This window comes from Dasypus novemcinctus, chromosome X, assembly GCF_030445035.2.
Source record: "Dasypus novemcinctus isolate mDasNov1 chromosome X, mDasNov1.1.hap2, whole genome shotgun sequence".
Classification (NCBI taxonomy): Eukaryota; Metazoa; Chordata; class Mammalia; order Cingulata; family Dasypodidae; genus Dasypus; species Dasypus novemcinctus.
The window spans coordinates 17502886-17527388 of NC_080704.1; the positions used below are offsets into that span (position 1 = coordinate 17502886).

Consider the following 24503-nt stretch of genomic DNA (forward strand, 5'->3'; position numbering starts at 1 on the left):
TGGACTGCTTTAGGAGAACATATCAGTTAAACTGCCACTTTCCCTCACATGCCCCTTGCTGGCTGACGCAGGTCAGGGTTTAATTCTTTGCTGGGGTGGGATGAGGGGGCTGTCCTGTGCACAGCCTCCCTGGCCTGTCCCACAAGATGCTGGTAGCAGCCCTTCAGTCGTGACAACCAGAAATGTCTTTAGACATTGCCAAATCACTCCCGGGAGGCCAAATCACCCCTGCTTGAGCACCACTGAGAGGGCATAATTCACAAAACTTTGCTTTTAGACAAAAGATGGTTCTAATTTAACCCATGATTACATTGCCTTTACCTGGGATTCTGCTAACCTGGGCATTTCGTGATATAAAACACTGACCATCCATCGTCACTAGAGATGGAGCTGGGCTTTGAAGGTCTGCCCAATAATGGCCTTAGCTCCTACCATCCCTTTACACATTCGATTTCCAGGCCCAGTTAAGCCCCTCCCTGTTTCTGGTACATCCCCATATAATGCCCTTCCCACCTTTTCCTCCACTGTCCACAGGTTCAAATCTAACTTATTCATCCAGGCCTTAGTAAATGACCAAATCTTCCCTGAAATTCCCCCAACTGTTCCGTGCCATTAGAAGTGATGGCTTCTCCCTCTGAAGAGGCAACTTCTGGGTCCTCCTAATCATTTGCAAGCTTGCACACAAACTGTGCACTTCCAAACTGACGTGCATGTGTACACAGGCACACGATTTTAATTTCCTTCTAGGCAGGGAACATGTTGAGGGGAGTTACATTTTAATTTGAGGCACTTTTAGATTTTGTGGGATCCCCCGATGGTGCGCAAATGTGTCCTAGAGGTAGCTGCCCCTGGGCCAACCTCCCCATTACGTGTCGGCTCATCTGGCTGATGGGATCAGAAGGTAAACCAAGTCTACGTGAGCTGAGAGGGGAGACCCGAGTAGGAGCCTCAGCAAGAGATCCTGGAGAGCAAGACAGAGCACCAGGGGCTTCACCACCTGCTGTTGCTTTTCAAATAACTGAAAGGCTGGGTGTGTGAGGAGTGGTTTTTTTAAAACGAAATTTAGGGAAACGGACTTGGCATCCGTCTACCACATGGGAGGTCCGTGGTTCAAACCCCGGGCCTCCTTGACCCGTGTGGAGCTGGCCCATGTGCAGTGCTGATGCGTGCAAGGAGTGCCGAGCCACACAGGGGTGTCCCCCGCGTAGGGGAGCCCCACGAGCAAGAAGTGCGTCCCGTAAGGAGAGCCGTTCAGTGCGAAAGAAAATGCAGCCTGCCCAAGAATGGTGCCGCACACTCGGAGAGCTGACACAACAAGATGACGCAACAAAACAGATTCCGGTGCCGCTGACAACAGAAGTGGACAAAGAAGAAGAAACAGCAAATAGACACAGAGAACAGACAACAGGGGTGGGGGGGGGATGGGGAGAGAAATAAATAAATAAAAATTTAAAAAAGAAACAAATACCATTTTTAGAAAAATGAAATTTAAAAAATAATTAAATATGGTTCAAAATTCAAAAGGAACAAAGAGAAAAGGAGCTGTACAGTGAAAATTAACTCTCCTATCCGCCCTATCTCTAGTCACTCAGTTACCTTCTCTAGAAGTAACATTGCTCACAGTTTCTTGGATGTCCTTTCAGAGATGATCGAGGCATATCCAAGAGTAAAGGAAGAAGTGGAAACCACCCAAATGCCCATCAACTGATGGATGAATGGACAAAGGGTGAGCTATCCATACAATGGAAGAGCATGTGGCAATAAAAAGAAATGAAATGTGTGATACATGCTCCGGCAGAGATGACCCTTGACAACATTATGCCGAGCGAAAGAAGTAGGTCACAAAGACCACGTGTTAACAGGATTCCATTGGTATGAAATGTCCAGCAGAGGGAATCCAGAGAAACAGAAAACAGATTAGAGGCTGGCAGGAGCATGGGAGAGAGGGGGGAATGGGGAGTGACTGGTAGTGGGTCCAGGGATTCTTTTTGGGGTGATGAAAATATTCTGGAATAAGTGGTGATGGCTGCACAATCTTATGAATATGCTTCAAAACCAGTGAATTCTTGAAAAGCTTCGTGAATATGGATTTGTCACCTGTCATGACATGCTTTCTCTCTAAGCACCATCTTTTTTGGTACTGAAGCATGCATTTTGTAGTTTTCTTTTCTTGGCATCACTGTACTCTGTAGAAGTAATCATTCATTAAAATAGTTGTCCTCACAATAAAATTGAATATAAACCATTAAAAGGAATAAAGATAGAGTTTCTGTTTTTATATAAATCCTGCACTATGCCAGATACAAATTCTGTGCCTTGCCTCTGTCACTTTCCAAATACCATGGTGATTGCCCTGTATCGGACAAATGAAGCTATTAGACATACTACTTAATGGCTGTGCAGTAGGCCATTGTACAGACACAAAAATGTGAAACAGTAGTTTTCAACCGGGGGTGACATTGTCACCCAGGGGACCTGTGGCAAAGTCTGTAGACATTTTAGCCACCAGTACTGGGGGAGCAGCACTGCTGGCATCTCTTGGGTACACACCAGGGATGTTGCTAAACGGCCTAAGACATAAGACAATTATCACCCCAAATGTCAAGGGTGCTGAGTGTGAGAAACCCCAGTTTAAAGTAGGCCATGATTAATGGAAATTTAGATTCTTTACAATATTTACTTTTATAAATAATGCTGCATAATTCTCCATCTTCGGAATATAGAATAATTTCTTAATCATTCTCTGATTATTCTGGACACTTACTTTGTTTCCTTTTTGACTGCTACAAATTGCACTGGAATAAACATTTGTACATATAAGCCTCTGTTCCTTTGAGTTTTTCTCCAGGGAATTATTAGATTCCTAGAAGTCATATTACCGGGTTAAAGAAAAGAAACTTTCGTCACTGGAATTAAATGGAGTTCTCATGTGCTTATGAATAGGATGTTTTCCCCATTATATCTAGTTGTTTCTTTTATGCAGGAAAGTGGTTGGCTTTTTATATAGCCCTTTTATATCCAGCCATTTACTAAGAGGCTTAGGTTGATATTCTAGGTCTGGTGGTGCCAGCAGGTGTCTCAGGAGTGGAGGGTGGCTTTAGCTTCCTTCCTATGACCTGTCAGCTTCACCCGTGTACCAGTTTCAACAGTGTCCCCTCAAATCCACATCTACCTGGAATCTTATTTGGAAATAGCATCTTTGCAGATGTAATCAAGCTGAAATGAGGTCACGCTGGATCAGGGTAGGTCCCAGATCCAATGGCTCGTGTATTTAGAAGAGAAAGGAGAGGGAGCCTGGGATCCAGAGACACAGGCATGCACAGAAGGGAGACGCTGAAATGGGAGGGCTGCAGGTATAAGTGGCGGAATGCCAAGGACCAGCAGCTGGAAAAGGCCAGGGCGGAATCTTCCCCAGAGCCTTCAGAGGGCGTGTGGCCCTGCCCACACCTTGACTTTGGAGTTCTAGCCTCCAAAACTCTGAGAGAAACCATTCCTGCTGTTTCAAACCACCCAGCTGGTGGTAATTTGTTATGGTAGCCTGAGGGACCTAAGACGGCCCCCAAATAACACAAAATAATTTCGCCTGCTCTTTCGCAAAAGCTATACCTCATTTACTAATAACTTCAAATCTTTCAAAGCTATATTAAATGGGGGAGGTAGACGAGCTTTTCATTCCCATATTCATAATACTACTTCCAATATCTCAACGTGAATTATGACGTAGAATGTCTTTATGACATTAAGAAAGTATCCTTTTTTCCTAGATTTCCTAGAGTATTTCTTTTTCTTTAAAAATGGGTGTTGAAAATACAACAAATGTAAGATAAGGACAATGAATGGTAGTAAGATTTTGACAATATTCTTTCATAATTTGTAACAAACATCTCATGACTATGCAAGGTGTTGGTGGAGGGTTGATGTATGGGACCCCTGGATGATGTTATGCATGTTTGGTTTGTAAATTCACAACCTTCACTGTACATTTAATTGCTTATGTATGTTCATATATAAATGATATAAAGGAAATAAAAGGTAGGGTGGGGGAAAATACTTTGGTTAGTAGTAATATTTTGACAAAGTCCTTTAATCATTAGCTAAAAAGGCTTTATAACAATGTAAGTTATTGGTGGTAGGGTGAGTTATGAGACTCTTGTATGATGTTATATATGTTTGTTTTGTTAGTTCACAACTACTATTACACACGTATTGTTTATGTATGTATATGTATGAGTGATATATTTCAATAAATTGATTTTTACAAAAGAAAAGAAATGGGTGTTACATTTAATCATTATTGTTTATTCCTTAATGGTATGGTTTGGTTTTTAAAGTGCACAACAACCTAGAAAAAAAGGCTGTATGGGGGACAGGAGATTGAGATCCAATGATCAGTTTTAGAGGTGAATCCCCAGGACGGCCTCCCTAGCTCTCCAGGATAATATTCAGGCATTGCATGCAAACGCTGTTGGCTCTGGCCCAGCAAATGTGCCTGTGGCTTTTCCGATGGGCACACCCTTGGAAACAGGGTAGTTTTGTTCTCCTCAACAAAATCCAAGAGCCTGCTGAGGCTTGTCATTTAAAACTTCACAGAACACTTCGCAGCCCAACTGAAAACATAAAGGACAAGACCATCCTAACATGTCATATGGGTTCTTAAATTGAACCAAGCAGGAGTGGCCCACCAACCCTGTGGTTTTGCCCCTGGACGGAGGGGTGTCAGCGAAAGCGGAACTTCCAGCGCTGAGACTTGGAGAGTCCCGAGGCTAACATCTCAAGGGTGGTTTGGAAAGGCACAAAATCAGTTTCTTCTCAGGGTAGGTGAGGGGGTCATCAATGATGTGTGAACTCTAAGTAGCTCTTTTAAGAGCTAAGCTAAACTTTGGCAGGGCTTGGATTCTTAGATTGTTCTTGGTTTCTGGTCATTTGTAGTTGCCCCAAACAAATCAAAACCTCAGGCTTGACCAAAAATAGGTACCTGCAAAATTATTCTGCCCTTTTCCTCTCAGGTCTTTTGAAAACCAAACTCCCCAGAGCCAAACACCTGGCTGGAAATACTGAATGGATTGCTGCCATTGTCTTTTGACCCAGCTGTGCCTCCTTACTTAAATGGCTAACTGCAGGAGGAGGCAGCCTCACCTCTGAGTGTTCCTTCTGCCTCAGTTTTCAGCTAAGTTTTCCATGGAAAAATCATAGCTACCCAAACTGAAGAGTCAAGTTTACAAGAATGACTAGCCATTATAACCCTGTTAAACAAGGGTCCTGCTCTCATTTATCTCACAGAATTGTTTGAAAGGTCTCCTCCAATTTTAAAGATTAGAGGATAGTGCTGAAATATAGATTTGGATTCAGTAGATCTCGGTGGGGCCTGGGATTTCAGGTGTGTCTTAGTTTGCCTGGGCTGCTATAACAAATACCACAAACTGGCTGGCTTAAACAACAGGAACTTATTGGCTCACGGTTTGGAGGCTGAAAGTCCAAAATCAAGGTACTGACAGTCTGTAGCAATCTGGTGGTAGCTTGCAGGCCATCATCTCTGCCTCTGTCACTTGGCTGTCTCTTTCTTTCTCCTCCTATGGCTTGTACTTCCACATCCAAATTTCCTTTGCTTATAAGAACTCCAGTCATACCAGATTGAGGCCCACCCTGATTCAGTTTGGACTCATCTTAATAGGATCTTGGAAAATTCTATCAATAAATGAGCTCAAACCCACAGGAACTGGGGTTAGGACTTGAGCATGTCTTTGTGGGGGGCATGAGTCAGTTTACCACAAGGTGATCCCACTGGTTCATGGCCCACACTTGAAGTAATGAGAATCTTGCAGAATCATATTCTCCACATTCCTCTGTGATCAGATTAGTTTAAATAAAGTGTGTGAACTCAAACTATGTATAGTTATTCATGTTTTATATTCATGTTAGGACATAATTTCATTTTTATTTAAAAAAAATAAGCGTGAGCTCTACTACTTTCTTCCAATGCAGCAATGGCTCACCTGGCACCCAGCCTGTTTTGAGGACTGCTGATCCTGATAACACACCTATGACATGAACAGTCAGTGCTTGCTTGTATCCCTCCAGGAATAAGAAAATAAATTTTATCCAGGAAGCTACTCTAGCTCTGGGTAACTGGTTGTTAGAAAGGTGTTACTTCTCTTGAGCCAATATTTATGCTTTCTATCCAATGGTTTACCTTTGGAGGCATGCAAGAATAAACCTAATCCCTCCTAATATTCTTGCAACTCCTATCATGGAAAAAGGCCAGATTTCCCTAATCTATAAAGACCTTCTATGAAACAGGAACAATACCAGCAACCCGACAGAATAAAAAAAAATAAAAAATAGGACAAAGCTATAAATACACATGGCACACAAATATTTAAAAATGAAAAGATGATCAACTCATTCAGATTAGAGAAATGCAAATCAAAATTATAATGGGGCATTATTTTTCACTTGTCAAAATGGCAAAGATACAAAACAAAGTTGGATACATACATTGCAAGGTGATGTTGAAGGAAAACAGGTATCATCCTCCATTGCTGTGGTACTAATGTCAATTGGTATAACCACTACGGTGGATAGCTAAAGCAGCCATTACAAATTAGCTCTTTGAAGAATATTAGAAAAGTGCTTGCAATATAATGTGAGGTTAAAAAAAGACGTGAAACTCACCAAAACCATAATAGTAGCTATTTCTAAATGGTAAGATAACAAAACAGGTTATCCAAACTTTGTTCTTTATATACTAGAGTTGGCATTTTTTAAATTTATAGCAAGCCCATATTATTTTTTAAAAGTAATGCTCTGGGGAGGAGGTGACAAGAGCCTACAGGTAGACCTGGCTTTAAATTGGAGAGTTTGCAAGTCCACATTGCTAAGAAATCCCTGATTTACCTCCATTCCTGGGGGAAATAGGTAATTAAAGCTGTAGTTTTAATGAAAATTCTTCTCCACCAGGAAAGAGCCAGACATCAATATTCCCTAGCTGAAGTGCTTGCAGAGTCATTTTAAGTTTAGGACCTTACAATTTATAAAGCAGGCACCCAAGAAGACACTGTCCATAATGGAAAGAAAAGCAGGATGTTTCATCCTTCATTTTATTGAATATATTCATCATCTTTAGCAAGAACGACCTCCCTTTATTATCCAATTAAATCCCGCCAGTAGTTACTGAGTACTTCCATGATGAGCACATGGAAACGGGCACTATTTCCATCTAGGCTGAAGATACTTAAGTCCTCTTGGGAATGTGAGGGGCAGTCGAAGCAATGCCCACCTCAAATACAGGCAGAATATGATCAAGGCCACCATAAAGGTACACTGTGTCTGACACTGGCTATGAGGATGAAGGAGAAAGTACATCTTCATGGGACTGTCTGGAACACTTGGTGGAGATAGTGATATTTGAAAAGATCTCAAAGGATTAGCAAGGTGGTGGTATATGGAGCTGTGGGATGGAGTGGCGAGAAGGTCCCGATACAAAGAAGCAGTTAGAGCAAAGGCACCATGGGGAGGTATGGTCCAGGAGCAGGGTCAGAATGCAGTATGGGTATAGAGTAGGTGAAAGGAATGGCTTCCACTACGACTGTAAAACAAGGCACAGAGCCCCCAAGGGGTCAGCAGAAAAAAGAACTGGAAAGTGAATTGCTAAGGTGGGGAGGATATGGTCCAACTACCCTGAGCCAGCCTCAGAAGTGCCTTAGCTTGTTCCACCGTTACAGGCTAAGTGCCTAATTCTTTACCAGCCCATCGTTCACCTCCTCAACCAGAGAGCATTCGGCTGGAAGGCAGAAACCCTGTCTCCTTTAGCCTCCCTCCCTCTACCTCCTACCTACACTGCCCAACATGAGAAAGCTCACCCTACCTTGACGCCTGCATGGCCCCAGCCTTCAGTAAATATTTACTCGTTCGCTAATTGGCTTTACAAACACAAACCTTTAAAAAGTGCTGGCCTGTTTCCTAAGAATACAAGTTGTTCTCACGGAACAGATGGCTAAACTTTCTAAATAGGCAGTAACGGGCCCGAGCTTTCCCAGAATCGACATTATGAGTGGAGAATGAGAATCTTTATCACATTTTTATTTCCTTATCTGACTAAAACTGGAGATGGGTGCTCATCAGAATCTCTAAACTTTACAATTAAATTAGTAAATTTACATGTATGTCTCGAAAATCCTAATTTTTAGGATACATTCTATTTTGGGCCCCTTGATTCTATGATTCCTTAGAATCCCTAAGCTTAAATATAGCATTCTTGGGTTGTCTTTTGAGGTTTATGGTATTATATTATGTGAAGTTTAAAAGTTCTAAATATTCATACATAAAACTATATAAAATTAATTTTAATTTCCTACATACAATTTTTCTACATTAAATTACTTTAATCACATCTGAAACAGCTCCTTTGATCTCCAGTAAGTTATTTACTTGTATAAACATCTTAAGCTAAGTACAGCTCTTTCTTGACTACTCAAATAGGAGTGCCTCCAGTGGCCCAAATTCATAGTACATTAAAAATAGTGAATAAATTGGAGTATACTTCATTAAAAATTGATATTAAACTTCTGTAGTAGCCAGTCTGTAGCCAGCACATTATAAATTACCTTTAGCCTATTAGTCGTTGCTCCTAAAACTGAATTTTCTATTAGAAGTGATTACTAAATTTAAGAAGAGAAACAAAGTTTTTAAATACACTTTTTTGCAGTCAATTCATTTTACTTACTGTTTCAAAACCTCGATGTGGGTGATCAGGAAATCCGCCTGGTCTACCGCCTTTAAATTCATCAAACAGTAAAAATGGATCCAGATTTTTTAACTGGAATAAAAATGCAATTCAGCAGATTAGACATACCTTTTAAGCTGTGCTACTCGGGGCTATATTGCAAAACTCATTGACAACTACATAGCCAATGAGCAACTTTTGAAATGAAAATTGCTGTCAAGAAATGAACTCCTTACACACACACATATAACATACACACACACACACACAGTTTTGCTGATTAAGTTATGGAATTGACATTTTACAAGAAGCACTAAGAGTTGGCAAACAATCATGATCATCTGTGATCGAAACTGCCAAAACACAAATAAGCTACAGTTCATATGCTAATCATAATCTTAAGGGGAACAACCTAGAAAATCAATTTTTGCAATGTGATGACAAATGCTTTGAGAGTAGGGTGGCATCAGGGAAAGCTCTATCAGGGAGGTATCATTGAGCTGGGTCTTGACGTAATAGAGAAATTAATCAAGTAAAAGAGAGAGAAGGGGAGGGAAGCACAGTCCAAGTAGTGCAGAGGAGCAGCTTGGTGTGTTTGAAGAACTGCAAGGAAGTTCCTATATTGGGGCAAAAGACGCAAATAGAATTATAGTGAGAAATGGGCTGAGGATAGATGCCAAATCTAAAAAGGAGATTGAGATTTGATTTTATCCTGAAGGTGACGGGTTTTTATTGGGGGTGGGATGTGGGGTGATCAGATTTAGAAAAATTGCCCTCTCATACATGTGGCAGATGGTTTGGAAAAGGAAGAGACAGGAGACAGAGTCTACTGAGAAGGCCAGTAACCTGGGCAAGAACGAAGGCCTGGACTGAGGCAGTGGCACTGTCCATTAGACAGGACAATGTCAATAGAAGCAGCAGCCTTTGATATTGCCGCGGTGACTTTATTTTAGATTATGTTGAGTTTGGGCTCCCTATTTAAATGTTATCTGTAGGAAAAGAACCATTAATACTCAGTGCCTGTTACATTGTGTAAAGGCCAGAAGGCGACTGAAGGTAAATCTCAAGTTCAAATGAGAGGTAGAAACTGATCTGGTTGTTGTCAGCACGTCTTCATGAGCATCTTCATTATTCTTGGTCATATTCTTCTATATAAATTTTAGAAGTTTTGCCAAACTTTATAAACAAAAATGTTGGACTTTTGATTGGAATTGCTTTGAATCTATGGAATAACTTAGGAAGAACTGATATCTATATATTTAGCTTTCCTATTCATAAACATGGTTCTCTCCATTTCTTTAGGCCTTTAAAAATGTCTTTCCATATGTATTTATGATTTTCTCCATAAAAGTTTTGTATGTATCTTAAAAATACTTTTCCAAGCTAACTTATACTTTTTAATGGTATCAGAAACAGTATTTTAAAATACTATTTTTTTAACAGTTTGCTAAGGATTCAAAACGTGGATAGAGAGATGATTATGAATCTTGCTAACCTCTTACTAATTTCAATAATTTGGCTGTAGCTTCATATCACCAGTGTATTCACCAGCTTTTGCCCAGGAGTTCACAAAAAACATTTTTTTGGTCAGCTTTAACATTAACACTGTGGCAGGCTGCAGTTTTGCTGGGCTTTACCAGGTTCAGCTGGCCTCTATATGTCTTCTCCTTCTGGGATCCAAGCTAAAAGAGGGGCCACCATCTAAGGCATGCTGTTCTCAAAGCCAAGGACAGGAGCAAAAGAGAGCCCAGGTAAGCCAATCACACACTCACATTAACACTTCCCATTGGCCAAGGTATGTGACCTGGTCACGACCAGTCAATGAGGTGTACACTTAAATCTTCCCTATGGGTCTCCTGGGTCATGCACCTAAAAATGGGTTAGGTGTATATTTGGGAGTAACAGCCCAACCTACACAGATCAGCAAATAACAACGGGTTTGTCCTTCATTTCTAATCCTTACACTTTGTCTTTTTCTTCTTCTTTTGCAAGGTAGGTGCTCTACAACAATGTAGAATAGAAATGACGGTAACAGACTTCCTTGTCTTATCCCTGACTTTACAATGACTGCTTTTAAAGTTTCACCAGTAACCTGGTTGTTTAACCTAAGTTTTTTTTTATAAATTCCCTTTATCAGGTTAAGGGATTACTCTACTATTTCTATTTTCTTTTTTTAAGATTTCTTAAAACATAAATGGATGTCCAGTTTCATGGAATGGTTTTTCTGCAGCTACTGAGATAATTACATACTTTTTGCCTCTTTTAATCTCTTAATGTTGGTAAATTTCATAAGTAGATTTTCTTACATGAAACCACACCTTCTCTCCACAGATAATCCAAACTTGGTCATGCTATATAATTACACCATCTTTTTTTATACATTGCTGTATTTGGTTAATATTTTGTTTATGATCCTGGGGGGAAATGTCCATTCGATGAGTTTGGTTGGCCTGTTATTATCCTTTCAATCACTGTCCTTGTCTGCTCTTGATAGCAAGGTAACATCAGCTTCACAAAATGTTTTCAAGAGAGTTTGTGTGTTATTGGAATTATCTATGCCTTAAATATTTGGTAAAAACTTGCCTGTAAAATCATCTGGACATGTTGTTGCCTTTGTGATAGGCTTAAAATACTGACTCAATTACTCTAGTGGTTATGAAACTATTCACATTTTCTATTCTTTTTTTCCATTACTTTCGGACTCTACGAATTTCTCTTCTCGACTCTCAGCTAATTAACCTTCTTCAAATTATTTCTTTGTTTATTTATTCATTTATTTCAGGGTATCTACCCTGCCTTAGTGCTAAAAATTTAAGACCTACAATCTCATTTTGTCTCCGTCTCTGGTTTTGTCTTCTCTTTTTTTCACTTTCTATTAAAAAAAAATACACACACACACATATATACACAACTATAAATTCAACAAACTAGTGCAAGTTATTTAACCTCAGCAAGTCGTGGCTTCTTCACTTTAAAATGTGGACTTTAACCCACATAAAGTTGGGTTCCTTTGTCGTCCATCTCAACACACTGTGCCAGGCAGTCTAATATTAAAAAGTCATTGAGAAGCAGGTCAAATATTTCTTGAATCCTCTCCAAATTGTCAAATTTCTCCTCCTCTCCTCTCACCTTCTAGATTTACTCTTTTCTCTTCTGCCAGTAGCTGTCTGCTCTTTTCAGTGAAAATCAACCAAGCAGGGCTTGGGTCCTTTCAACCTTATCCTGTCGCTCATTATTCCATTTCAGCTCAATGAAAGCCCAGGAATGAAGCTGGGGTTGGGAGGAGGAGAAGGAGTGGATTCTCAGACCTCAATATACACATTTCTTCTGCTCACAGGATACTAGGAACCTTGCAGGATAATGCCAAGCACCTGGTCCACAGCCTGAAACACAGCAGATGCTGCATCGATGGGTGGTGTCTGTCCCCCTACACCAGCCCTGTATAGCTCCGAGCCACCATTTCCCCACGGGCAAAGGAGAGGATCTGGAGCTGTAAGATGACATTTCAGCTTTACCCTGTTGTGCTTCTATGGTATTAAGATGTTGGTAAAGATGAGACAAAGAAATATTTACTGATTCTTGGTATCAAAGAGTTTCATATAAGCCAACATGTCCTGCTGTGAAATCAAGTGTGACAAGCAAGAGGTTCCCTCTTTCCACTCCCACCATCGTCACCATCACCACCCACAAAAAAGTAGTCAGTCATTGTTTGGAAAGTACTATTTGTCACATATTGATCACAGATTCGAGCCTTCTGGTCACCAATCTATGGTATCCAGGCACAGGAAGGAAGGCGTCCAGCCAGCACTAGGAGAAGACTGCAGAAGCCAGGGGGATGGACGAGGCAGGAGTCAAAGGGATGACCTGTTTCTCTGGCCAGAGGATGGGGAAGATGCGTGTAAGAGACACTCTTCTTCCAACACACAAGAGCATCTTGCATTAGACTGTTGTACTAAAGTTCTTTCCGGGGCTGCATATTAGTCCCTGTCAAAGTTCCTAGCAGCAAATACTCAACGACATGTTAAAACACACACACGCATGCACACAGTGTTACCTGTAGACAAGATTTGGTTAATGAGATCTCTGATTTTCTAAAACGTTTTGACCAAGTCCCCAACTCATCCCCATCTTTCTCTTCCTATGTATTTAAGCGATGACTTTTAAAATTTTTTGAACCATGTGCGATTTTCCTTTCCTTCAAATACTTTCAACTCTTTGAACAGCCAAGTTCAAGTGATGGCTTCCAAGCTACTTCTTTTGATCTCTTGGGAGGGCCAGTCAAAACCCATGGTCATGGCTCCCCTGGTGTGGCATACCCATAATAAAGCTACAGCAGCCTGGCCTTGGATTTAAATCAGGAGGCACAGGGAGAGGCTACCAGGAACATCAGCTCCTTGGAGACCGGGCCAATGTTAGGGTTTGGTTGGGTTTTTTTTTTTTTTGCCCCACTGACTCTAGAATAAGCCTGTGTGCCTGGAAGGCACAGCACCAATGTCCTAGTGGTCCTTGCGTCAGGCCCCAGCCTCTCCTGTAGTCCGTGTGGCCGTATGTCTAGATCTGGCTAACGAGATGTACATGGAAGGTGTTGGGTGGGACTTTTAGGAAAATTCCTTATAAAAGGAGGATAGTGCCCTGTTGCCTTTCCCCTCTCCCTGCTTTCTGCTGCGCCCAGCAGCTGGCTTGGGCCATGAGGTGATGCGCCAAGAATGTGCTAAGGATGATGCACGATGGCAGAATGAGGGGGCTCACTGGGAAGTGCGGAGCCTCCAGGCCCACTTGGCCTGCCGACTTTGGGGCTTTACAAAAGAGAAACACGAAATTTTGCCTACGCAAGCCATGGGTTTGGGAGGCTGCTTCTTGCGATATGCAGCTGAATCTAATCCATACTGATATCAGGGCAATTATGCCTGTGGCAGCAGTCCAGAGTCAGGTGTAACCCCCCATACCCCTCCAAAAGGTCAGATTACACAAAGACAGTATGGCAGCAAAGAAGCCCTTCAGGGGCCACCTTCCAGGCTTGCTGATCCTCTAGACTGGAGCTTGGGGGGATAACAATGAGAAGGGAGAAGGAAACTGCCAGCACAGAGCCCAGGCTGAGAGCCAGATAAAGTACAGCCTTGGGTGTTCTTGAGCCATGACGTCATGCCCCTTGGCCTTGATTCATTATCTGGGGACCCTGATAATGGAACACACCATTTACAGAGGACCAAGAGCCATCGAAGCTACTCAATGGCATTAAGGAATTCTTTTATTTATTTTTTTTAGGTGTTTTAATGATGTGGTGGCCATATATATACTGTTAGAGGTTTGTGATAATTAACAAGCTGTAGCTCAGTTTCCCCTGATATGCATTGGGGAAAGGCTAACCCCATCCCCCATAAGCCTATGTGTCCAAGGGCACAGCACTTCCCCACAGGTAAAAGAAAGAAACCACACAGAGACAGGAGTAAAGGGAAATGGAAACCTTCCCTACCTGCATATCAGAGGGAGATAAAATTCCTACAAAACAAAGAAACATGTGCTCCTACAGCATTCCAAGAAACCATAACTCCCTAACCCACTATCTTCTAGTCTCTATCAGGGAAAGTTTCGCCTCTAGGGCTTCCTGTTGGTCCCTGCACCTTACTCGGACCCTCAACCCCCTTGTACCAACTATCATTTCCCTGCCTAGGAAAGTTCTGTATAAATTCAAGTCCCCCCCTTCCAGGAGGAGGCTGAAGTCTGTTCTTCAGACCCCCTCCATTGGGAGAGCTTCTCGATAAATTCTTTCTCTGCCTATCGTCATATCAGTCTCTGTGTCCCAGTAAGTGCCATTTTTCTCCAACATATACATACATACATACATACACACACACACACACACATATATATATTTCTTATCTTTTAGAGACAAAAACTGAACTATTTCTACATGAAATGACATACTGGCTGAGATTCACTTCAAAATCCTTTGAAGGGAGAAATAAATGGGGGTTATAGATTCCCTGGGAGTTGATCATTGTGGATCCTGGGGGATGGGGGTACATGGGGATGGATTATACTATTTTCTCTGCATTTGTATCTTTGAAATTCTCCATAATAAAAGAGAGAAAGATAAGAATGGTCCAAGGAAAATCACTTCCCACCCAGGAGTGTCTGGTGGAAGAGGCAGTGGGCAGAGGCAGAGCTAGCTGAGTGGTGGGTTTCCCTCTTGCTGGGAGGACAGACAAACCACCCCCACCCCACCTCCCCAACACCAGGCCATGCAGCCATTCACATTCCAGCCTGGGTGGCCGGGCCCACGTGTACTATAATAAGGGCTGTCAGCCAGCCCCACTCCATCTTTCCCGTCTCATTCATTCATCACAGAAAGTGACAGCATTGGGAATCTACCTCCACATTTACAAATCGCTTATGGCCACAGTTTATGCTAAAAGAGCTTCCAGGTCCAGAGTTTATGAGCTGTTTCTTCAGAGGCACGAGCCTTGATGTGGAGATTTTGAAAAGTAACCTCCTTGAAGTTAGATGCTTTCATTCTCTGCTGATGGGAGAGTCAGGGGTCTGGCTTTCTGGAAAATATGCTAACAATCTACATGGTCTAAACTCAGGCCATGAACAAGAGGAAAATGGTATGCCCACACAATGGAACATTCCATTGCTATTAAAATGTTTACTAAGAATTTATAATAACATGGAGAATCCTTATGCAATCATGGTAAATGAAAAAAAAATCGGGACCTGAAATTTCTTAATCTGTATAATCCCTGTGATATAAAATATACAATTATATAGAGACAAAAGGAAACACCCACTGTCTTAGTCGGGATTAATCCAGGGTGGAGGAATGAGGAAGGTTTCCTAGCCATTTCTTTTTTCCTTAAGGTAGAGGCATACCTAGGGCATAAGACTCTCAGAAATAGGAGGAGAGTATGGGGGTCTTAAAATCAGAGGTTTCTAGTCAGGGACTCTTAACAGGGACCGTGGATTGAATTCACAGGGGGTGGGGGCAGGCAGGTTGTAGATTTGGGTGAGGACAAAAATGACATCTTTACTTTCACTAGGTTCTAACTGAAATTTAACATTTCCTTCCAATATGAATGCAGTCAGTGAACCACAGTAAATTACCAGTACCTGGGACTTTGTCACCAACAAACATCAAAGCTAGTTTCATCTCATTCTACAGTCATCACAGGCAGTTTGAAATATCATTTGTGCTCCTTATGGCTTGGAAATTAAATAGTTATAAGAACTGCTGCCATGTCTTGTCACCAAATGTAAAATTTTGTGATATTTTATTAACCACACTTCAGTATCAAGGTTTTCCTATGCAATCTGTTGTATTTTATGCATTTAAAAATATTATTCTGAGAAGGAATTGACAGGTTTCACCAGACTGTCAAAGGGGTTCACATGACAAAATCAAATTAAGTACCACTCAGCAGATATGTTCTTGGCAGATGGACTAATTAAAGTATTAGCTACCCTCAGCAGACGACAGGGGGTCAACTGGCGGTTTTTGGGTCTCAAAACTCTTTACAATTGCTCTGTCAGTGAAGTGGCCTGGCAGAACATGATGCCACATTCATGTTATCACCCCAACATCCACTGAGCATTTAGTCATCAGAAAGGTGCTGCTTGCCTGTATCCTTTGGAAAACAACGTTAGATGGCCCTCAAAACATTCACAGGCAAAGAGGAAGCTGAGGCACAGGCAAGGGAAGCCTGATGGAGCGGATGTGGAGTTGGGCTGGCACAGTTCTCTCAATCCACAATGTAGGGCCACACTCCTTCCATCACCAGCGTAGGGCAGCACGCTCCAAGAAAAGCCAACAGGCCAACAGACACTTGGAAGAGAATTTTTTATATGTAAAAAAGAGGCAAAAGTAACCCTTACGAAATGAGTGGTATAAAGCTCAGGTCTAGAAACAAAGAAGTATGAGAATATCCAAGGAGAAAAATTAAAATTAAAAAAGAAATATTTTTTAAAAGGGAATAAAAGAGAATATCCCAGCAGAATTTTAAAAGATGGATGAATCAGCCTCACTTTCAAGAGAGAATCCATTTCCTTAATGTATTTCTTCCTTACTTCAAAAATATTTCTTTGGAATCTAGTATGGCGCTGGGTACTGTCTTCCCTGGGCTATGCCCATCATTTGGCACCTTTTTGTCCCTAGATTTCCTTTTCCACCAGTCCCAAGCCTCATGTATTATTCAAATGAAAAAGTTCTTTTAGGTTGAAAGACATCTACCTAACCTGCAATGGCCTTCCCTGAGAGCTAGTCTCCCACCCACCTCCTTCTCAACAGAGTTAGGGCCTTTCTAGAATCCAAGGGTGGAGAAGTGACTTTGGTCAAGTCAACCAAACTCTCTCTTGGAATTTGAACTTGAACCCAGAGTTACTCCCTGCTGCCTTAACTGTGGGCACAAACACTCGGAGGCCAGAGGGCGGGCATGTTTGGTGACCTGTGTGCTGAAGCAGAGAGCAGGTCAGCCCGGGGGGGGGGGGGGGGGGGGATGTGGGTGGGTACAGAGTTGCAGAGACACTTGAGTCATGAAGCTCCGTGGCACCTTCCGCCTAGGCAGTCTGTACTCACAGAACAGAAATCCCGCAGGGGAGCGGGGTACGGCTGGGCCACGTGGGGCCCCCAGCATTATGTCTAGGGTTGGTCCCTAGGGCGTCCCACCTGGCAGCTCATGGCCACCTGGCCCTCTCTTCCCAAGTCCCCCTTCGGCATCCCATCAGTCCCTTCCTCAAAGAAAGCGCCAAGCTGCCCCTTACCCAGCATACCTCAGGTCTGCCGATGCTTCTGCGGACCCGCGCTCCAACCCCTTCCGACTGCTCGCGGCTCAGCACTGAGAGGGTAACCTGCTTGGAGGACCCCATGTCGAAGTCTGCAAAGAGTGTTGTGACACTGAGCTGTAGAGGGTGGAGGGGCACAGGAGGGCCAACCAAAAAAGAAAGTCACCGAGGAGGATAAAACACGGGACGTTAAAATGTGGGCCCCCAAAGAGCAACAGCTACAATGTCTTGAGTGCTTACTATGTACGGGGCCAACTCTTCTGGCAAGGAAGCTCTGGGCTTTCTCCTGGAGGCTTCTAGCGTGCAGGCAGCTCGTGAAGGAGTCACCATGACAGTGCATCAGGACCAAAGCACTGCAGGACAAATCTAGGCCCCTTACTTATCATTCAAGTGTTTCCTCTTTAGGGGTCTGAGCACTACCCACCCGAATAGCACAGGGTAAGTATAATCCCTTTTCCACTTCGCGTGCTGGAGGACAGCATGCCACCCCCAAATCTCTTCTTCAAGTTAAATAGAACCAATTCCTTTCAAGATTCGAAGACTCCTACTGAAACCAAGACAGGCGCTTTAGCAAGAAGCCAGACTCTGGAGCAGACAGCCCGGGTTTGCATCCGGGCTTCGCCCCAGACCAGCTGGATGCTCTGTGGCCAATCGCTAAGCCTCTCTGGGCCGCAGTTTTCCCGTCTGTAAAACAGGGATAAAATGGACTACTCCCAAGGGGTGCAGTTGGTGCTACCCGGATGTTAGCTGCTGTTATCCAGAGGGGCTCGACAGGGTAACCCCCGCCCCCGGTTGGTCAAGCTGCACCTAAAATGCGGCTGTCACCATCGACATTCAAGCAGCTAGGAAGGATCTGAGCCCTATCTGGACTAATTCTGGGTCCTTCCAGACGCCTACAGTTAAGTTCCCTGCGGTAAACTGATGATGGCCTTGACAGATCTCGAGGCTTTGCTGAAGGAAGGCTCCACCGACAACGTGCACCCAGTTTCCCTACTGAAGCATCGCTCGCCATCTCCCCGTGGAGCCGAAAGCGGGCCGGGGAAGGCTGGATCCCGCAATCCCGGACGCCCGCATCCCCGCCCCGCCCTCGCCCCCCGGCGCAGGTGCAGGGGCCCGGCTGGGGGCGCCCCGGGTACTCACGCGGCTGCCGGGGCGGCCCGTGGCGGCTGCAGCGGCGGCACCTGGCGTCTGGGCGGCGGGGTGGCGGGGAGCCCCAGAACGCGCGGCGCCGGGGCGCGGGGAGGGCGGGCCCGGAGGGCGCGCGGCAGCCGCCTCACCGTGACTCAGCGATTCGCGCGGGCAAGAGGCGGGAGGCTCTGGGGCTCGCGGGCCCTGGGCGGGGGCGACACTCCTTTATTTACTGCCCGCTCCGATCCTCTCCCTCCGTCCGCCGCCTTTCCCCGCCGCCCGCGGACCTCCGTGCCCCTCCTGCCAGGCCACCCCACCCCATGGGCCCGAGAGATACGTCCCCGGGCAGGGGGGGGAGGTGGAGGAGCGCTGCGCCCTGAGAGGGGTGTGTGCACCGGGCAGGTGCTCTGACCAAGGCCAAAGCCTCAAGGCGACCCCACGGGCAAACGTGCCTTTAAGCGGACTCCACTTGTCGCCTAGCCCACGGAGCTGGACTGCACGGGTGCGAATCCTGCCTCCGCAATTGTTAGCTGCGCGCCCTGGCGCGGGTGGCCCAGCCTCTCTGTGCCTGGGGTTCCTCATCGGTAAAATGAGGATGAGGATGAAGATAGCAGTACCATCCCCAGAGGGTCTGTAATGAGAATTGAATGAAGAGCGCTTAGGGCAGAGCCTGGCGCCGCCTAAGCACACTGTGGGATCGTTTGTTACCTGAACACATTGCCTGCTGGGTGCCGTTCAGGATTTGCAGAGGGGGACGAGGCAGTGTTGCCCCCGGTTTGCAGGAGATCCACTCGAGTCTGGAGATAGTGGCCTCAGAGCTTACCTATTGCCCGGATGTGGTGTGGGCAGGCATTGGAGGGTTTCCAGGGGGGAGAGTAAGCAGATGGTTACCCGTGAGGGGCTCTAGTTCATTGCTAGGATTAGGGGTCCAGCCAGGGCTGGGGGTTCCTGTTCTCTAAACACCAGGAGGAAAGTGGTGACCCTCAACGGGCACCTGCAAACTTTGTAAAGGACCAGATGGAGTAAATATTTCCAACTTTGCCAGCCACAGATGGTCTCTGGCCACAGATGGTCTCTGCCGAGACTGCTGCCGCCTGCCTTTGTAGCAACAGACAACACAGAACTGAATGATTAGGGCTGCCTTCCCATAAAATGGATGATGGCCACTGAGATTTGAATTTCACGTAAGCTTTCACTTGTCACGAAAGAGTATTCTTCTTTGGGTTGATTTCCAACCACGTCCACCATTCTTAGCTCCCAAGGCTGTACAAAAATAGATAATGGGCCCGAGTTGGGTGCAGGTGGTAGGTTTGGAGAGTCCTGCCCTGAAAGGACAGGTTAGCCCAGGAGCAAAGACTTCCCTGGTTCTTCTGTCACTAGGGCCCCCAACCCCCCCTCCCCGCCTCACTTCGGTGATTCGGGGCACCATGAGACAATGCACGGGGACATGAGAAGTGCTCTGACGTAATAAAGCATTGCTGCTGACCATCACGGTTTCTTCTGCAACTGTCCCCAAGTAAAGCAGAAGCATGGGCTGTGGAGCACTTCACAGGCCTCAGGAAATGCTTCTGCCTCCCTGAGCGAAAAGTTCTCCATTCAGCCAGTTGCCTGAGCCTAAAGCCAAGCGCTCTCCTCTCACGCTCCCCTCCTGAAATCCTGTGGATTCTGACTCCTAAGATCTCCTAAACACACCCAACCCTTCCCATTTTGACTGCCGCCATCCATCTTCTCCTGTGGCCACCCGGTTCCTCCTGCCTCCAGGCTTGCCACTGGCCAGTCTATTCTCTGAGTGACAGGCAAATGGATAATAACCGCCTGGAACCTTCTGGGGGGTCTCCTTGCCTTCCGGAGAAAGCCTTGCTATGCCCTTGCCCTTGCCCCAGTCTCACCCTCAGCAAGCTGATACTTGCTCAAAGGCACACACAAGTAGAGTCCCACTTCCTGCCTTGCTGAACTTCTTTGAGGCTCTGGGATATGCCAGCTTCCTTTGGTCTTGCTGGGCCTCTCTGGATCTTTCTTTCCTCCTCTTGATTTGGCTTGAACCTGCTCATTTTTCAACCCTCAGTTTCCATGTCACTTCCTCTGGGAAACCTTCCCTGCCTGTCTCCTCAAGGCTGGGTGAAATGTTTGATATGCCAACCATCACTCTTACACATTGTTTAACAGAGTCATTGTTTACTGGACTCATCATTTATCATCCTTTGGAAGATTCTGTTTTCCTAAGATGACTCCAACAATCTTTCCCATGGCACAAGCCTTTCTGCAGTGTAACCTTGACGCTCCCCTATCAAAAGGTAGAGTTTCCTGCTCTTCTCCTTGAAAGTCGGTGGGGCTCGGGCTGCTTTGACCAATGCATTGTGCTGATTGTGGGTGTGGCCATAAAAGGGCCTGGCAGCTTCCATTTCCTGCCTCTTGGAAGCCAGCTGCCATGTCCGAAGAGTGACAATCCTGAGATCACCCTTCTGAGAGAAGCCCAAACCATGTGAAGGAGAGGACCTAGAAGATGAGATGCAGTGTGGAGAAAGAGAGAGAGGCACAGAGCACTGAGGCCCAGACATGTAGATGAAGAAACCACCTTGGAAGTACATCGTCCAGCCCTGACTACCCCGGCTGACCCCATGAGGAGGAGATGCGAACTCCCAAGGGCATCCTTGCCAACTTCCTAAACCCACAGAACTGTGGGAGCGAACAAAAGGACTGTTCAAAGCCTCCTGGTTATGGGGTAGTTTGTTTCATGACAATAAATCACTGGAAAATATGCCTTTCCACATGAAATGAAGAGGTGGATTTTCAAAACTCTTCTGGGCTAATGAAAAACCTTTATGAATGCTTGTCCTGACAGAAAGCAGAGATGCCCATTTAAATGTTATTACCAAGGCAACTAACCATCAAACAAGGTGACCAAGTATTAGAGTAAACGTTTTGTCCCGCCAGGCACAGCAAGAACCTTCAGCATACGGGGGTTAGAAGACCATTTACAAGGACAACTTCATAAGGAAAGAAATCAGCAGAGGCTGGCTGAGCTGTACATTTTTTACCATCTCTATACTGTACTTGCAATGTTCTTGGGAATGCTTTCGGTTTAACACCCTATCAGAACCTCCTCTTGGACTCAGAATCCCCTGCAGCTCTGCAGCGATAGTAGGAGAGAGAGCTTCCCTTCCTTCTTGTCTTTGAGAGGCTGGTCGTGGCAGACACTAAATCCAAGGGTCTGCATTATCGGGTCACAGTCGGGAATTCCATTTGCAGGCCTCTGCTGGAAGAAAAGAGCAGACCTCAAAGGCTAAAAGGCTTATTTTTTTTTAAGATTTATTTATTTCTCCCCCTTCCCCCCCACCCCGGTTGTCTGTTCTCTGTGTCTATTTGCTGCATCTTCTTTGTCCGCTTCTGTTGTTGTCAGCAGCATGGGAATCTGTGTTTCTTGTTGTTGCGTCATCTTGTTGTGTCAGCTCTCCGTGTGTGTGGCGCCATTCCTGGGCAGGCTGCACTTTCTTTCACGCTGGGCGGCTCTCCTTACGGGGTGCACTCCTTGTGCATGGGGTTCCCCTACGCAGGGGACACCCCTGCGTGGCACGGCACTCCTTGCGCACATCAACACTGCGCATGGGCCAGCTCCACACGGGTCAAGGAGGCCCGGGGTTTGAACCGTGGACCTCCCATGTGGTAGGCGGAGGCCCTAACCACTAGGCCAAGTCCACCGCCCTAAAAGGCTTATAATGGAGAAAAACAAAGGTGAGAGGCGGGATGTGCAAATGGTATATGCAAATGTTACATGGAGCTTGTCACGTTTTTGCTGGACACAGTCCACTTTTGCAATGAGAAGTGTGAAACCTTGTACCTCGACCTTGGATCACTTGTCACACTGTCTTGGGACACCCAGCTGGAGATGCCAAGCAGGCAGCAGGATATATGTGTAGACAGACCATCAAGCTGCTTTGGAATCCTGGGAAACATAAAGAAAAGTCCATGCTTCTCTGACAATGAACAAAGCTTTCCCTACAACATTCCAAATAATATAGTTTGATCTTTAAAGATACCCACATTATCGGCATATTTCATCTGACTTTTGTTTCTTTCATATTCAACAGTTTTATTTTCCTGTAATATGACTTACTGAATTTCTTTTCAAAGATATATTGTATAGAAATACATGGACGTCTGATACATTGCATCATTTACAATTCTGTTTTTCGTCTTCAAGTGGTCAACTAAAAAATTCTTTCTTGCAGACTGGCCAAGTTTGGGTCATGTGCCTCCCAGGGTACTAGCTGCTATTCATGAATGACACATGTCTCTGGGATATTTCAGAGTAGAGATTCAGACTCACTGAACCCAGGAAATCAAGTGGCTCCAAGTCAGGGATTGATTATTTTGTAAACCCTGGTTTGTGAAGGCCATTATGTACTGGGTGGTTGAGAACATCCAAATATGGCCAGAAAAGATGGGGTTCACATGACCCTCATGTCCGCCCCCAGGGGAGCAGTTCTCGAAGACCCGGTCTGTTCTGTCGACGCTGCTGACGCAGGAGCTACGCGTGATCAACCCATTGTGTGAAACTCATAACTATGTCCCTTTCTGTCTTTCCCATGGGCTTTGGGCAGCGTCCCAGGAAAGAAGAGCTCTGACCCTCTCTTGTGAGCCATGGAGCTTTCCTAGAATTCACCACAAGCGAAACGCTCTCAGCCCTGAAAGGCCGATTCATCCCTGAACCAGGGACGTGGAGAAATTTAGGTGAACGATTCCCCTGACACTTGCCTCAATTACCCTGATAACCTTTCTCAGTTTTCAGCTTTTTGTAAGAATGGATTTTCTAGTCAAATGAAGACTGCTTTCGAGATCACATATTGAAGTTAAAATGCAAGAACTAATTTAGTTAATGCGATGGACGCTGAAATATTTATGAAGGAAGCGAACTGATGTCTGCAACTTACTGTGGCACCCCAAAATAATAACAAGAATAATACTAGTAATAACAATAAGGGGAATTGATGGATGGCTAGAGAGATGGATAAATGGACAAATATATGATAAGGCAAACAGAGTAAATGGTTTTTTGTAGAATTGAGGAGGTGGTATATGGATGATTACTGTACAATTCTTTTAACTTCACTCTATTTAAAATTTTCATGATAAAATTTTGGGAAAAAATCATTTGAATCAAAGTGAGTATTAGTGCTGGAGGGGTTCCATAAAGAACCGCCCCCCCCACCTGCTTTCCTTGATTCCAACTCTTGCATCTTATACACAGTTTAATTCAGCGGATGTCTCTTGAATTGAGCTATTAAGCTAAATTCTGAGCTCCTTGGTCACTTTCAGAGCTGGCATGAGTCTCTTTGCACATGGGCCGGCAAACATTTTCTGTAAGGCCAGGTAGGTAAATATTTTTGGCTTGGTGGGCCGTACGTCTGTGTCACAACTACACAACCCTGCCTTTGTAGCACTGTAGACAGTATGTAACAATAGGGCATGGCTGTGTTCCCATGAAACTTTATTTACAAAAATAGATGGAGAAAAAAAATAGATTGAGAGATGAAGAATTTTCTTGTTTGTCTGTTTCTGTTTATTATTGAAATAATGGAAATGATCTAATAATGATTGAAGTGATGAATGCACAACTATGTGATTATACCAAATACCACTGATTGTTAAAAAAAAAAAAAGATGGAAGTCTTAATTTGCCAACGTCCTCTAGACCCCAAATCTTACCTCTCCCTGAAAACTGAGAGCCAAATTGATAAAATGCAAATGGTCTATATAAAGATTTCATAGGTATCAGGAACATAACCTTCACTGTTCACTGCCACACCCACACACCCTTCTCCTTTCTTTAGGAACATGGCCATTTGTTTCACAGTTGAAACTGATGTTGAATGTG

At 44.5% G+C, this 24503-nt stretch overlaps 1 protein-coding gene across 2 annotated transcripts in view; it reads right to left on the minus strand.

Moving 5' to 3' along the window:
* PIR (pirin) overlaps positions 1-18759 on the minus strand; it is an 87846-nt gene extending 69087 nt beyond the window's left edge. Inside the window, exons 1-3 of one of the 2 annotated variants that reach the window (XM_004449063.5) lie at positions 18641-18759; positions 17489-17617; positions 8723-8815 (exon numbers count right to left, since the gene is read on the minus strand). In XM_004449063.5, the coding sequence (XP_004449120.1) occupies positions 8723-8815; positions 17489-17584 (189 nt within the window). In that variant the 5' untranslated portion in view covers positions 17585-17617; positions 18641-18759. The remainder of the gene's footprint in view (positions 1-8722; positions 8816-17488; positions 17618-18640) is intronic. The other variant, XM_004449064.4, reaches the window with a different exon arrangement.
* Between the last annotated feature and the right edge of the window lie 5744 nt (positions 18760-24503).